This window comes from Stigmatopora argus, chromosome 16 (assembly GCF_051989625.1).
Source record: "Stigmatopora argus isolate UIUO_Sarg chromosome 16, RoL_Sarg_1.0, whole genome shotgun sequence".
In the NCBI taxonomy this organism is placed as follows: Eukaryota; Metazoa; Chordata; class Actinopteri; order Syngnathiformes; family Syngnathidae; genus Stigmatopora; species Stigmatopora argus.
In genome coordinates, this window is record NC_135402.1 from 10,733,313 (window position 1) to 10,750,008 (window position 16,696).

At 39.3% G+C, this 16,696-nt stretch overlaps 1 protein-coding gene across 2 annotated transcripts in view; it reads right to left on the reverse strand.

Moving 5' to 3' along the window:
* The window catches only part of bcr (BCR activator of RhoGEF and GTPase), a 92,757-nt gene that overhangs the window by 35,130 nt on the left and 40,931 nt on the right, over positions 1-16,696 (reverse strand). For both annotated transcript variants that reach the window (XM_077623610.1, XM_077623609.1), the window contains exons 2-4: positions 9,732-9,916; positions 1,637-1,741; positions 1,236-1,421 (exon numbers count right to left, since the gene is read on the reverse strand). In XM_077623610.1, the coding sequence (XP_077479736.1) occupies positions 1,236-1,421; positions 1,637-1,741; positions 9,732-9,916 (476 nt within the window). The remainder of the gene's footprint in view (positions 1-1,235; positions 1,422-1,636; positions 1,742-9,731; positions 9,917-16,696) is intronic.

Below are 16,696 nucleotides of genomic sequence, written 5' to 3' on the forward strand. Positions count from 1 at the left end.
GGTCATATTTCAACTGATAACATTTTAATCCTTTTTTTACAAAGAGGTCAAACCAAGTCGCATGATGGCCTACTGGTTCACTCGCCTGACTTTGCTGCGGGCAGGCGCAGGCTGGATTACCGCTTGTGGCGGTATAATCTCATAAGAAAGAAAGGTCATGTGACTGTATGATAGCAGAAAACAAATGGACTACAAGAGAGCGAGGGATGGATAGCTAGAAAAGCAGTGATGGTCTCAGCTGCTTGAGGCAAAAAGGCAGTATTGTAGAACAGGTTTGCACATCCCTCTGCGCTAGTGTTTGTGTGTGTGTGTGTGTGTGTGTGTGCTACAGCATGACCGTGAGGGTGAGAGTCGAGGTCGAGACAAAAGCAAGGCTGAATGAGGCCAACAGAAGTGGGCGAGCTGCAGCATTCTGGAGATAATTAACAACCAATTCTTTGTGGGTTAATTGAGCTGCTATGCAAGTGCTTGAGAACAATAGCATACACGTTGCTCTGACATCATTGCTGAAAGTAACTGGGGGAGGTGCTGGGGGGTGTTGATGTTAGTCTCAGGCTTCCGTAATGATTGATTTCTGCAAGGATATAATACTCAATTTTGACTGACGAGGTTTTAACCTTCCAGGTGGATGACATTGAAGGGAAACTTGTCATTTATAAATAGAAAGACCTTCGATTTAGGACTGTAAACCATAAGGTGTTATTTTTTCCCCACAGCTGCAGGGTTTCATTTTCAAATAAACCATTGAAAACTATAACAAAGTTGCGGTTGTCCTTGTAGAAGTTACAATAAAATAATAAAAAATAAGATGCTATACTTATCCTACTACCGAGAGAGAACGGAGAAGAAGGGGGGAGGCAGGGAGAGCTATAGCTGAAGGTGCACCCATTTTTGGCGACGTAAGGTATGTGTCGAAACTGCTTTAGGTGACGTGCATAGGGCGAGCAAGGCCTTTTCTGTCTACGGTTTAACTGAGTTCTGAATGCACCATATGTTTTGGCAGCTACTTTTCTTATTTAAAGAAATCATTCATCTAGGTTGTGATATGCGAATGCTGTATTTCCATGAATAACTTCAGAGTATTTCCATTTTAGTTTACAATGTTCGCAGATCAGGAAAAGTAGCTTTGAGTTCCTCACTGTCTGTGTTGTCAAGATGTTGGGGGATCAAACTTTGATTAGCAGTGGTGCAAGTTCAAACACAGATAAACATGAGACATCTTTCATTCTTCTCACCAGTTTTTGGAAGAGATCCCCAACTCTCTGGTGATGGCTCCACTGCTGGACCCGGGGCAGAAGTCCATCGTAGAACTCCTTGTGGACCTCATAGAGTTCAGGCACTTTGAAGAAGATAGTTTCGATCTGGGATATCGAAAGCACAGGCTGCGACGTTGTGGCTGCAGCTTTCAAAGGCTTCATTGGCTGAAACAGGTAGGAAAAGGCTTGCGGTTTATGTTCCTTAATGATATTTAGATGTTAGTCAAAGGTTTCTTGCAAAAGGCTTACTATCACAAAAGGATATATAGAGAAGAGTGAGTAAGAGAAATGTTTTAAAATAACTCCAGACTACAACTGACTAGATGACTAACTCATCTCCCAGAGATAGCTAAATAGAGGAAATAAGTACTGTGTCTCACCAGTAGCAATGCCTCCAGGTGACTGAGGTATGTTTCTTCACTGGCCAAAATCCCAGACAGGACCCACTTCCTCATTTCCAAACCTTTCTCCAGGTCACATTCCGTCTGAAACAGAGGCCGTTTATTAAAAGAAATGCATTTTTTGACAAAACACTTGGGATTAACATTGTTCAGTATTCAGAAGGTATCCTTTTTTCTAGAAACCCTCCACTTTTCCCCTGCCTTAGTGCCGGTTAAAGTTCCTGAGGACAATGAACATGACGTAAAACAGATAGACTGATAGCAAGATTCCTCCGGCTGCCTCGCTTTGTCTTGAACTTTGAAATAACTCAAACAGGCAGAATGTCTCAGAGGAGGAGGAAGGTTGCTGTATAAATACCTGTGAGTGATTGAATGAGAAAGAGTATAGACGCACTCACACACAACTCAGGTCAGGGCTGTAGCATCCCATCCTAAGGCTACAAGGAAGAGGAAAGAGGCAGAATGAAAGAGAACGAAATGGAGACCAAGTCCAACACATGCACACACGCAAACAAACCCACAAAAGAAGGAAAAGCAGACATCTGCAAAAACCCTGCAGCCTTTTGTCTTTTCAGTTGGGACTGAAAAGAAAGACAGAGCAAGACCACAAGTTTCCAAAGAAGACTGACAACTGAAGCGGTGCTTTACTGCTGGCATTGTCTACAGAGACTAGGTCAGATCCAATATGATATTGGGGTTTGATGCGGCTATTTTTGGATTATCAGACAGTATCGGATTTGGTCGCAAAATAGCTCCAACTTAGATTAGATTAGATTAGAACTTTATTTCATCCTGTATTCAGGAAATTTCTTGGTTGCAGTAGCAAGACAGACACAAGACACACAAGACATTGTAAACCTAGGTGAGAAACTGGAGCCACATACAGGAATTCCACAAGGTGGGTAGTTTTGTGTGTTTTCGGCACTCGGACGTTTTATCGAAAGACGTTTGGTCCCCGGATGTTTGGTCCCCGGACGTTTGGTTGACCGGAAGTTTGGTAGAACGGACGGGGCGTCGACCGGACGTTTGGTAGAACGGACTCTCTCTCTCTCTCTCATAATTTGACAGCGAGCGAACCCGGCGACCAAACGTCTGGTAGACGGCCCGTCCGTTCTATCAAACGTCCGGTCGACCAAACGTCCGGGGACCAAACATCTTTTGACGAAACGTCTGGTCACGGTGTTTTCAGGGCCAATGTGTTTTTTGGTCACTGTAAATCTAAGCACTAAGCAAACCTGTCTGCTGAGTGGGACTTCTTTTTAGAGCGTTGCATAATATTTCTAAATAATGCATTTCTTGAGGAGGTACCAGCAGGGTTCACTTTGATGTAAAAATATGATTTGTCATGGACGTGTTATAGTATTATTTTGGCATTATTTTTAACGGTTTCAAAATATAGAAATAATACATCAGCAAACATCAGATCGAAAGAAAAAATATCTGAATTGGGACATCCCTAAAAGAGATCACATTAATTACTGCATTAAGTGTTTATATTTAACTTTTGGGTATCTCTGGGTATCTACGCATACACAAGTGTCATTGGAAATTTGTTGATATTTGATTACACATGTATACCACTTATGTTATATGTTGGGGGGCCGTGAGCTCAAGTATTCCTGTGCTAATCTGAAATATTTCTGAAAATGTGTCCATCATTTTTTTTGCCTGTTACCTAAATTTAATAACATCTCCCACCGAAACAAGGTTTGATTAGGCCAATAGTCACACCCCTAAATCTACACAAATCTCCAATAACAACACAAAGGTTTATTGATCTGTTGTTAATCGTTTCTGAAAAAAAACCCAATAATAATCACGTGACAGGTCACAATAATAAATGATCCAACAATTCGCAGAAATGAAAGCCAATTCCATTCATACACTGCAGTTGTCTGAAATGGTTGTTTATCAAAGAATGTCAGCACCCTTTATTAAGAGAACCAAAAACACATTTGAAATAAGAGGGAAAAAAGCATATATTACTTGATAGCTAAGCACGGGCGTTAGAGATTTTATTTTTCCATAGTGATGACGTCATTTGAAATTGTGGGTGGGAAACAATCGGATAAGGTTTTAGACATAATGTCCTTGATCGTCCTTGTTTGTCCTTGGTACGCTACAAATCTGATAAAGTTTAGTTCGATTTAAGTGTTATGGTGAAAAGATTTACATTTGCTAACAATATCTTACAAAATAATTATTTATATTGGATATCCAAATTCTGTTGATTGAAACATTCTTTTTTTATTCCCATTTAATAATAAGTACAACGATAATTTTAAAACTACTACATTATTTCAGAGTGGTTTATGTTAATAGGAAAACCTGTGCCAACCATGCTAGATTTCTAATTTTATCATTCTGGTTTTACTCTGCAAGGTTCAGGGTTTTTAGTTGGTATTTTGTGTAAAACCCTTCAGAGCATAAATTAAACAAAATAGCCCTTTTTTAACTTTCTATCTTTGTTTACATTAGCTATGATGGTTTATTCAAATAGTAAATCTCTTGTTATTCTTTTCTATGTGAAGGATAAGTGTATTATGTTATAAATTGTCCTTTGAGAAAGGCTGTAATTGGACATAATGTATAAACATTCAGAGAAAAGTGAAATGGAAATGATTTTGAAGGTGAGTGAGTAACGTAACAGTGATGTGTGATGGCTTTTAAAAGTATTAAATCACTTTAATTACAGTGATCTTAAAAGTAGAACACCAAAGAAAGTACTGACCTAAGATTTTTTGTGAAAGAGTGAAAAAAAATAGAAGTCTATGTACTGTATGAGATGACCTCAATAGAACTGCAAACGATGCTAAGTAAAGTTAAAAAAAGAAATGCGTCAATAAAACGAGCCCAGACACAGACGAGGAGGATATACCCACGTCTCCAGACATATCATCTTTTATTTATCGCTAATGAGTCTGTCTTGGCTTCACTGTGTTCTTTCTTTCATTATAAGGGCCTAATAAAACAGCACATTAAGCTGTATTTAGGCTTGTGTATTTATGTTATCACTATCGCACCGAGTGGGTTTGGGATCTGACTTTTATGCAGTAGACATAATTGGCTAGTGGTCCAAATTTGAACTCGACCAAACTCACCGAAATGTGAAAAAAGTGTGAAAATAGCTTTTTTTCTGTCTGGTTGGGAAGAATTTTAGTCATCAAGTTATCTTGCACCACAATATACAGGCCACAGCCAGATACTTGGCACAGCTATATGATATCTAATCCTTCTCTCAAAAAGTAGCGACACGCTGAGAATAATGAGGGAGTAGGAAATGATTGAGGAGCTACACTAACCTCTAGGAAAAAGAGCAGAATAATTGCTCATCTATCTACTAGCCTACCATGTTTCTACGAGCGCTGGGCGGAGCGTTTGCATTATTTCAGTGTTTTTTTCCCCGTCGCTAATACAAGAGGAGTACTACTTCCCGGGCAAGTTGGCAAGTGGCCGTGCGTTATCCAATTATGAGGACATTTGTGTGCATCATTTTGGGAATATTTTGAAGAGAATACAAAAGCAAGCAACCCTCGATAGGTTGCATCTGAAAGTCAGGGTGGAGGCGGGGCAAATAGAGCAACCCGGGAGAAGAAAGATATAAAATTTAACTAATTAGAATTAGGTTTAGTGTAAGGTTAGATTAAATTTATTTTTGAGGGTGTCTGCATCGTAATCCAAGTTCATTTAAATTTGTTTATGTTATGTCTCCCCCCTCTCTCTGTCCCTCTCTCCCCTCCACGAAATCCATCTAATTTTAGAACTATTAAACACATTTTAGTACTATTAAACCACTAGTTATTTGTGACTTTGTTAATAGATGGCGAATTAGAACAAATACAAATGTTTTTCCAATCCAATATCCTGTTTTTGGTGTTTTTTTCAGAGGGTTGGAACGAATTAATTTGTTTTTAGTTCATTTCTATGGGAAACGTTCATTTGAGTTACGAGTAAATTGACATACGAGCTCAGTCCCGGAACGAATTAAGATCGTATCTCGAGGTACCACTGTATGTATTTAGGAAATTTATTCAAATCACCATTATAAAGCATAAAAACTGCAGCTCAGGAGGCACATTTGGAAACTGACCAGCATCGATTATAATAACATTATTCCCAACCCATGGCTCCGGTTCCCGCAGAATGCAAGAGAACGTCAGCTTCGATAAACGCTCAAATTGCAATCTATGCCCCGTAATTCACTTTATTAACCATTCAAAATTTCTATTTCTCACAGTCTAAGCTGTTTAGCATTGTTTTTTTTCTGACAACCCTGCCTTGTCAAATCCCTAACTAGATTACTATTTCCCATCTCTTGTTGTGACTGCTCTCTAATGGAGCTATCACAGAGTAAATGTTTTTGTCCCCTCTAAATGTGACATTACTTTGGCTTATTTAATATTATTTGAATCACATATTGCAACCGTGCATGTTGGGATTGCTGTTCCGTGCTAGCTGTGTATAACAATGCCTAAGAAAACCATACTTTCCGGAGTACAAATTGGACCGCAAGTGACATTTATGTCACTCTCAGGTGGAAATTTAGTCAATTTCATGTTTTTACAGATCCTGTTTATTGAGTTTAGGGAAATATGAGAGGATTTAGCATAATGCCAGTATGGGGGTATCTCGACTTACAAATGTCTGTACTGATGAGGAAAATAGTAATTTTTTTACAAGATATAAAAAAAATTAAAGCAAAATCTAAATAAATAAAAAACATAAATACATTTCCTATTTTTTATCTTAAAATTGTCACGATAGAGGTGGTTTCCAATTTGCTATCTACCATCACCTCTCTGGCCTCCTATTAGCTGTCTCCCAACACTCCTATTGCCTTGCAGCTCTTTCATGTTTCATGTCTGTCTGGCTCTAAGTATTTATCCTCTCTTCCAGCACCCGGCTGAACTGAATAGGCGGGCCGAAAGACACACTTGTTGTGCATTAGGAGCACTCGGTATTTAAGACTTCAGCCACAGCCAGTTGCTGTCAGAGTACTGCCTCTCTTACCGCTGTGTGTGCCACACCTGCATTTTGAGTTCTCCTGCCTATGTACAAGTGTATTTCTTATTGTGATAATTGAGTGTACCGATTTACCCACGTAATTACTATGATACTGTCATTTTGAGTTGTTCTGGCCAGTAGTGCCTTTTCCTTAGTTTACTCACCAATTCGGTCGTGCTGTTTTTTCGTTGTACAGTAATACCTTGACATACGAGTGCCCCAACATACGAGAAATTTGAGATATGAGTAAAATTCCAGGCAAATATTTGCCTTGACCTTGACATACGAGTGCCCCAACATACAAGAAATTTGAGATATGAGTAAAATTCCAAGCAAATATTTGCCTTGAGATACGAGACAATTTTTGAGATACGAGCATACGAGATAGCCAGGTGGCCGAGAAGCGAGAGGCTGCTTATGATAACATCGCATTGTCTTTTTCGCCGCATCTCCCTCATGAGTCTGTTGTGATCCACCTTCAATAATTAGATTACATTACAACTTTATTTCATCCCGTATTCGAGAAATGTCCTTGGTTGTAGTAGAAAGACAGACACAGAAGACATTGTAGACCTAGGTAAAAAACTGGAGCCACACACAGGAAGTCCACAAGGTGGGGACCTCCGGCAGACTGAGACTGAGGTTAAATGTGCAGAATCACTCTTTCAAGCTGATCCGCACAGTCCCTCAGTTGCCCGTTTCATAATACCACGATAGTTTTTGTGTGCCTTGATTGCCAATCGCCGTCACGGATTTCTAACGCGGTGTTCCGTGAGTTTTTCGAGTGTGGTTAAAGCAACTTTATTCTTTATTTTTCATTTTGGGCCCCAAGGAAGTTAATGTCATTGAATTCATAATTTTAAATTGTAAAGTTGTGTGGTTTCGTACGTATGTTCATGTTTTTTCAATTGCTAAATGCTTGCCTCTCACTTTGCTTACTTTCAACAAATGTTTGTTAATTATTTTAATGGCTTAATAATTTTCTTTTTTGTGTTTTCCAGAACTTCCGTACAAAATTGGTACACTTTATCATTCCTAAAGGGTTTAGTTGATAGTATATTGAGAACCGTGGAACGAATGATCAAATTTAAATGTAGAATTTAGATGTAAAATCCGTCTTGATTTATGAAAAATCCAAGGTACAAAACATCTTCAGATTAAATTCAAAAGTAAAGGTACGACTTTTTATCTTTTATAAATACAATATATAATTTTCAGATTATCAGATTAAAAGATAAAATAAATCACACTCCTACCTAAGGGCAATTTAGAGGGTGCAATCAGTCTACAATGCATGTCTTTGGAATGTGGGAGGAAACCGGAGTACCCGGAGAAAAACCACGTAGGCCTGGGGAGAACATGCAAACTCCACACAGGAGCACCGACCTGGATTTGTACCAAGGACACCCACTTTGAGGCCAACGCACTAACCTAAGCGAGTACTGTACAGGCTAAATGCTCTTTAAAATCTCTTGACTCATTGCAGGTTTACAAAATGCACTCAAGCATGTTAATAAAAATGAGACAGTTTATAGGTGGAATTGTTATTATTGGCAGACTGGAGACATCAATCAAGCTTGTCAACTGAAAGCAAGCAGTGGCAGACAAGGAGGCGGAGTCACTGATACGGTTTCACAACCACTGATGTGATTTCTTCCTCCAAGAGCAGTCAGGGGGCAGAGATTATATTAGCCTATTCTAATCTCTGAGGAACAGACTCCACCTTAAAGAAAACTAATGCTCATTTTGGGATGACAAAATCAAAACCTGGTGTCATGAGAGAGTCAAATATATTTCCACCAGATAAATAGTTGCCCAAATTCAACTGGGATAGACCCAAGATCACTCAGGATTCAAGTGAGGAGAATGACTGGATGTATAAATATTGAGTACCCGGTTCAATACGTGGTTGTCTATGTTGACTCACCATTTGACCGATTTCCTTGGCAACCTTTTAGGTTTTCTCTGTTAGAAATGAAACAGAGACCGTGGTAAATGTGCCTACTGTGAGATGAGAAACAGCCTGCTTTTGAAAATGCATGACTTCCATCTGTAAATGACAGCTCCTGAGGCTGCAGTCAGACTGCAAGCATCCCAAATGGCAGATTCGATTCCTTATCAATTTACAGCATTTTGATGAGCCTATTCCGGTAAGAATATATTAGCCCACTTTCTGCATATTGAGGTCAAAAGGGAGTGTTGACAATTATTGTAATTTAAGCGTGATCCAACTCCCAACTGTGGAATTAAATGTTAATGAGGTTTTGCTCTTGGAGATCTGGATATGAGTTATCAGTCTCTCAGGGTGCTTTCATACCTACTATAATTTCACTGATCCTAACCAATTGATAGGTTATTAAGCTTGCGAAATTTCTACTCTGTATTGTTAATATATTCCATGGCTAAAAAAAAGAACTGTGTGACCTGAAACCCTATAAAATTGCATTATGTTCATTGACTGATATGTGGACAGCCTTAGCACATATCACATTACTGGAAAGATCAATGGATCCAGTAAAAAATAAAGTAGAACTGTAGATTCCCTCAAATTGGGAACGTCAGATCTTTTAAACTGTGATCAATTGTATGACAGAGTCATGACCAGAGCTTGATTTCATCCACATGGCAGTTATATTATATTTACTTGTTAGATGCTTAAAGCCATGTGAATGGCTCAAAATATTGTCCTAAAAAATGGGATAGGGGACAATCCCTCAAAATTTGTAAATATTGGGTGGATGGACAACAAATTACAACTGATCTGATGAGAATTCAAATAAAATTTACATGTGAAAAAAAGTTTCTATTGGTGCCAAATTTTAAAATAAGACCAAGCTAGGAAATCCATTGAAAATAGGGAAAACGAAGAAAGATTTCAGACCTTGCATTCATGCCATTTTGATGAATAAGTTATTAACCAACTGAATCGGCTTTTAAAACAGAAATACTTACCTATCAGGTTGAAATTTTTAACCAGATCAGGTAGTTGCATTCAAGCAAACTAATAAACAAACTGATATGTTTGCAATAAACAGTTAATAAAAGGGGAAGTGTAAAGTGACCCACTGACCGACTTTGAGGACTCCAGCGATCCAGAGGAAAGAGTGTCGCGGCTGCTTCGGCTCTTGGAGCTCAGATGAGGCGAGGAAGAAGGCGAGTCGTCGATATACGGCAAGATGTCATGGTGTCGCCGCTGCTCCTCAGCCCGATCGGCATCGTACCCATAAGATGGAGGAGTCCCAGTGTAATGGCCATCTATCATTGGAAACCAACAAACAAACATTGATTGGTATGTAGAAGGCAAAAAGAAATAAATACATAAAAGGGCAAACAATGCATCATTGTTAGTTAGCTACTATCCAATATAAAAGCAAGAGATCGAGGGTTCAATCCCAAGTGGGTTCCTACCTTCCTATGCGGGCTTTTTATGTTCTCCCTGGGCCTGTGTGGGTTTTCTCCAGATATTTTTTTTCACCCATATCCCAAAAATATGCATGTAGGCTGGCTGAACACTCTAAATTGCCCATAGGTGTGAGTGTCTTGTTTTCATTCATTTTCCGTACCGCTTACCCTTACAAGGCTTGTGGGGGTGCTGGAACGGATCCCAGCCAATTATGCGCACCAGGCGGGGATACCCTGAATTGGTGGCCCGCCAATCGCAGGGCACAGGGAGATAGACAATGATTCACTCTCACGCTCATACCTGGGGACAATATATAGTGTTCAACCAGCGTACCCTGCATGTTTTTGGAGTGCGGGAGGAAACCGGAGTACCTGAAGAAAAGCCACGCAAGCCTGGGGAGAACATGCAAACTCCACACAGTGAGGACCCACCTGGGATAGAAACCTCTACCCCAGAACTGTGAGGCCGATGCGCTAAGTACTCGTCCGCCGGGCCGCTGTACGATTACACAGAAAGATTACACAAATTTAAAAATAAAAATGGCGTTAACCAATGACAAGTCTTTTTATTTATTTTTAATGATCCCTGCTTGCACCTTGACAAGAAATCCTGTTTCTATCATTTGTTTCTAACGAGAAATAGTCCCAATCAGCGGACATGTTTGACTAAACGCACACAGCTCTTGGATTGGATCCGCTCTTGAGATCACATCGGATATTGTCCGAAACTCATACAATAGCCGTGTCAGGCTGCGATACCTATAATGAGCATCTGATGAGGATAGCACTAATTTAAACATAGTGAGCTCATTTGGCAGTGAGGGTCACTGTTTTCTATACGTTAAAATAAATGTCCAGCTATTGCAATGTCTATTATTATGGATTCCCTCTGCAACCAGAAAGGGACGGGAAGAGTGATTGAACTGAATGCAGAACAAACTCTCTACACCCCAAAACAAAATATGGTATTTTGGTTGGATCCTTGCTGTAGCTCAACGTTGTGGCTTGGCGTGATCCCAGGCAGACAAAAAGATTTTGATGTATTAAAAAGTTCCAAAGTCCAGGAGGTATGAATCAGCAGTGATGGGAATGTGGTGTGTTACAGCTGAGGGAAACACATCAAGCGTGCCAGAGAGAGTCGACCAAAATATTTTGCTCTCCGGCTCACACAACTCTATTTTCAACAAAGCATCACTTCTCCCAAAAGCTGGTCTGGTCTCCCATGTGCTGACTAATCATATAAACACTGTGCATGTGCAGATAAGAGCAATGACTTTTGCGCACAGAAAGTAAACCACAGAACTTCAACCATCTCAGCAAACGCTTAATCGGATCAGGACAATTGTACACTTAAGTATACTGTATTATACAAAGCATTAAGGAAAGCAGTTTCACAACTCTATTTATTAAGTCATAAATAGAGTATTATTGGAACTATCAAACAATTTCCCAGACAAAACATACAACAATGAAATGAAAAACATACCAGCATACTTTATTGTTCTAGATTACCACATACTACTATTACGGCACCATACCAAGTACTTGCCAATTGGGTGCCATTTCCTAACGTTGACAGCTGATATGTAAACAAACCCCCCCTGGTACAAGTGAAATGACTTGATCTTCATTGTATAGATTTGTTATTGCTCTTCTTTCTTTTTAATTTTTCTTTAAAGGCGCCTGATGGTGTAGTGGTTCACTCGCTTGCACTCAATTTCCGCTGGTGGTGGTATGGTTTTGAGTGCGAATGGTCGTTAGTCTCTGTGTGCCCTACAACTGACTGCCGACCAGTCTAGGGCGTAGTCTGCCGGTCACCAGAAGTTCGCTGGGATAGACTTCAGCATCCCCCGCAACCCTTACAAGTATGTGTCTATGGATGAACTATTCTTTAATTATATATTTTTTAATTTTTTATTAGCGGGCTCAATGTAAAATAAACGTTCTCATTTACAAAACTGACCGCCAGCGGCAGGAGTTGGTCACTGGATGACCCTCAGACCACAAGTGCAAAATGCATTCATGAAGTTTAATAACCTGACAGTAATTGTTATATTAACAAATAATAACAAACCCTAATTGTAATACACATTGAATATGTTTAAAAGGGTGGTTTCTCTTGAACAATTTGAAAGAAATTCATTGTTTTCTGAACTGCTCATCCTTACAAGGGTTGCTGAAGCCCATGCCAGCTAACCTCGGCCACCAGTCGGTGGACACCCTTAATCGGTGGCCAGCCAATTTCAGGTTATTGGAAGACGGACAACCATTCATGCTTACACTCATACCTAGGGACAATTTAGAGTGTTCAATCAGCCTATGCTGAATTTTTTTAGAAGGAAACCGGAATACACGGAAAAAAACACGCAAGCCTAGGGGGAACATGCAAACTCCACACAGAGGACAGACCTGGGATCAAACCCTCAACCCTAGAACTGTGAGGCCAACACCAGTCGGTCACCGGCTACAAAGCAAAAAAAATTAAAGTTTTTTCTACTATATAACATTTTAATAAGAATGAGATGGCAAAAGATGAAGCTATAAGATTTTTTAATGCTCCAAAGCCACCAAATAATTAAGATTAACAATGACACTCTCAAAAGAAACAAAAATAAATAAATTCTTTCAATAATTATTTAATAGGTTAAGAAACTGCTGAGGTATTGGATCAGTACTCAAAATTTCCAAACTCTATAAAATCAGGTGACTGGAACTCTAACTAGGGTGAAAAAAAGGATTGTGTAGGGAAAGTGATTCATTTGTCGTCTTTTCTTCCCATATTTAATTGACACAGAGTTTAACGTTTGTATTTATGTTTGTGGTTAAAGCTCTCTGCGTATGGTCCTTTGAAACCGAGAAGTGGTCACTGGCAAGAAAAAAAATGTTGTCTGAATACTCTTTTTGGCCTGAGGGCACAAAAATTCGTTCCACTCAGAAAACACACACACACACAGCCTCAATATGTCCCGTGACATTTTTCCAAAGTTAGGTGGATGGAATATAAAGTTGTGCAGCTATTTTGGAAAAAAAACTGTAATGGGCTGATATTTCCGGAGCCACATTCATGTTTTGTAAACTCCACTAGTTGATCCTGAAACCACAAAATTTTACTTTGTATTTCCGAGAACGTTATGCTCACACTTTAATGCATAATGTTTATATTATTTAAAAAAGTACACTAGCAAAAAATGTTTTAATAAAAGAAAAAAGAACAGCACGTACTAGTCTGTTTTGGTTCAAGGTTTTGCTTTGCAGTGGCTGACTACACACACACACACACACACACACACACACACACACACACACATACAAGCTCCATATTGGACCTGCACCGCAGACTTTGTGGGCAGCGGCCGCCCACAGCCAGTCGCAAATTTTTGGAACAGCGGGTGGGCTGAAGGTCACATGTCCCCTGGACAAACACAAACACACGTTGTTCTTGTGTCTCTTTTGGTTACCTAACATTAAAAGACGCTGAGCCACTTTCCGCTAATTTCTGTGTTGTGTGGCTTTAACTTCACATCCACAGGATGCCGTGTCGTTGAATTGTAACCTGAGAGTATTGATACAAGACTAGATTTAAACCAAGCACGGATAAAACACACGATAAAATGGTCTTTAAATCCATAACAATATAGTTCTCGGGGGTAGTACGTGTTAAGTGTTTTGTTTGGGAAGTGCTCAATAATCAAAACACCTCCCGCATCCCAAAAACATGCTTGGTAGGTCAGTTGAACATTTGAAATGGCCCCTAGGTATTAGTGTGAGCATGAATGGTTGTCTGTCTCCTTGTGCCCTGCAATTGACTGGCCACTAATTCAGGGTGTCCCCTGCCTGGTGCCCATTGTCAGCTGGGATAGGGTCCAGTACCCCCCACGGACCTTGTGAGGATAAGAGGTTCAAAAAATGATTGACTGAATGAATGTTTTGTAGCCTTGGTATTTAAAAAAAACTTTTTGCATGATTCTGGTCTTATAAAAATACATGTTATAGGCCCAATTTGGGGGCATCCCTACCCCTGACAACAATAGACATTAAACTGATTTGAACTGGGAAGACTGCCACTGATCATGTCTCATTGCCATTGACACGACAGACTGTGGGCAGAATTGGAACGATCTCTGCCAGGCCCTGCCCCAAATCAAAATTTGCCATCTATCTATTTCAATGGCAACCAATGAGTTGATTCTTAAAAATACAATAAAATAATACATTTTTTAAAAACACAATTTTTCACCTAATTCTGCTCTTAAAAATGACATGGGCAGGCCCAAATTTCAATCACGTGATTGGCTCAGAGACATCTCTATGCACATCAGAAATCTTTCCACATCAACAACAATTCTATTATTTATAATATTTATATAATTATATTATTTATATGATTATATTATTTATATTTATATGATTATATTATTTCTATTTATATAATTATATTATTTCTATTTATATAATCATATTATTTATATTTATATAATTATATTATTTATAGTATTTATATAATTTATTTATTTATTAACTTATTTATTACCTATTTATTTATGTCTAAAATGTATTTTCCTGTGTCTGTATTCTTACCCTCTTGCTACTGTAACAGTGAAATTTCCCGGGATGAATAAAAATTTCTAATCTAATCTAATGTAATTATGGACTTTGTTTTTATTAGTGGCAAAGCCCCCCATATGATTTTTGAAGGACAAATGAAGGACTACTGATGATTAATGAGCATTTCTGTTTACACGCTTACGCATGCATAAATACTGTTCATCTAACTGTCTCTTCTTTTTTGGGACTCCGGGTTGTTGTTTCTTTCACAATGAAAACGTTCATGTATCTTTTGATGTTGTGGCATGCACACAGCTGGCATCCTCATGCTCTTCACAGAACATTATCGTCCTTCTATTCCCCTCCTCCCACTTCTCGCTTCTCCTGAAACACCCACCCCCCTCGGCAGATGTAACAGGGAAGCCCAGAGAGCAAGAAAACACAAAGATTCTCGACAGAGATCGCATGACAGCCCACCAAGCCACTGATTTCCTTCAGGAGTTCTTCAAATTCTGTGTCAAAAGCATCCAAGTCCATACACACCCACATTCCGCCATAGTGTTTATATGGTAACAACGCTGCAGAGGAGGAATTAGTCTTTTTTTCCAGCTGCAGGTGGGGGAAAAAAATCACAGTTGGAATAGGTGGACGATGACTGTTATGGAAATATATTTCACATTTTTTTTCTGGCCAAACAATCCAGTCCGTTGTATTGTTCTACTGATAGAATAATTTGTAGCATGAAGGCTGTATGTAATCAGTTGGCAAGGAATACAATAAAGCTCGGTTAAATGTGTAAAATGCACACAATGTGGTGCTTATACCAGTCTGTTATTTTAGCTAAGCAGACAGGGCTAATATAAAAATAGGAAAATATGTACACTAGCAATGTTGACTCTGGTGAGATATAGCTTTAATAAGATTCAGTTTGAATTTTAGCTAAATATCCCAGTGAGAATATCAAAATATCAATTCAAAAAATATCAACAAATGTCAAGCTGCACAGAAGCTGACAGGAAAAGACTGCAGAGGGTGCTCAACACAGCTCAAAAGATCATCAACTGCCCCCTACCTACCCTGTCCAGCGTCTACGAATCTCGGTGCCTTAGACAAACAGACTGAAGGACAGTTTCTTCCCAAGATCTGCAACCATACTCAACTCGAGTTCTGCACCTAGGACCTATTCAAGACTTATCATTACTATTTATACTACTTATTTATTATGTTGACCACTTATTTATTTATTACTATTTAGTGCAGGGGTCTCAAACATGCGGCCCGCGGGCCAACTGCGGCCCGCGGGACGATAATTTGCGGCCCCCGTCTTAATATGAAAGATCAATTTTATTTTATTTTAATTTTTTTTTTTTTTTTTTTTTTTTTTTTTTTTTTTTTTTTTTTTTTTTTTTTTTTTTTTACCCCTTTCCTCATGATGGCGCCGTTTAAGTGGCAGCCAGTGGCAGTAGCTCTGTCCACTCATGTTTTTCTTGTTTTACAGCATGTTTTACATGAAAAATTAGAGGGAACATTGACATGCACCTGCTTGTGGCAGGTGTGATACTGGTGTGCCGATAGCGAGCAATGATGATGTCGTGACCGGATGATTCGCCTAAAGACGTTTCGCCGACGGAGGTTTGACAGACGGACAGGTCGTACTAGTATTTGTTAGTTTAATGATTAAATACAAATACTAGTATTTGTATTTAATCATTAAACGCTGTTTTCAGCTGGATTTGACCGAATTTGAGAGCATTTTGAGCCGTTTGGCGAATGGACGTCTATAGACGTTTTTTTGCCTCCATCGCGATATCATCCAGTATTTGTATTTAATCATTAAATGCTGTTTTAGGATGGATTTGACCCGATTGCTGTCATTTTACGGCTCGGTTCTGCAACATCTGCCTGCCCAAGAGTGCTTATTCCCGGACTGCCATTGATGGTAGACGAACATTGATTTTTACTATAATTTGGACAACACCGGCGGCGGGCCGGATTAAAAATCCTAACGGGCCGTATATGGCCCGCGGGCCGAGGTTGAAAAACTTGTACACACACGATCCGGCGGGGCGAGCGTTCGAATCCCGTTTC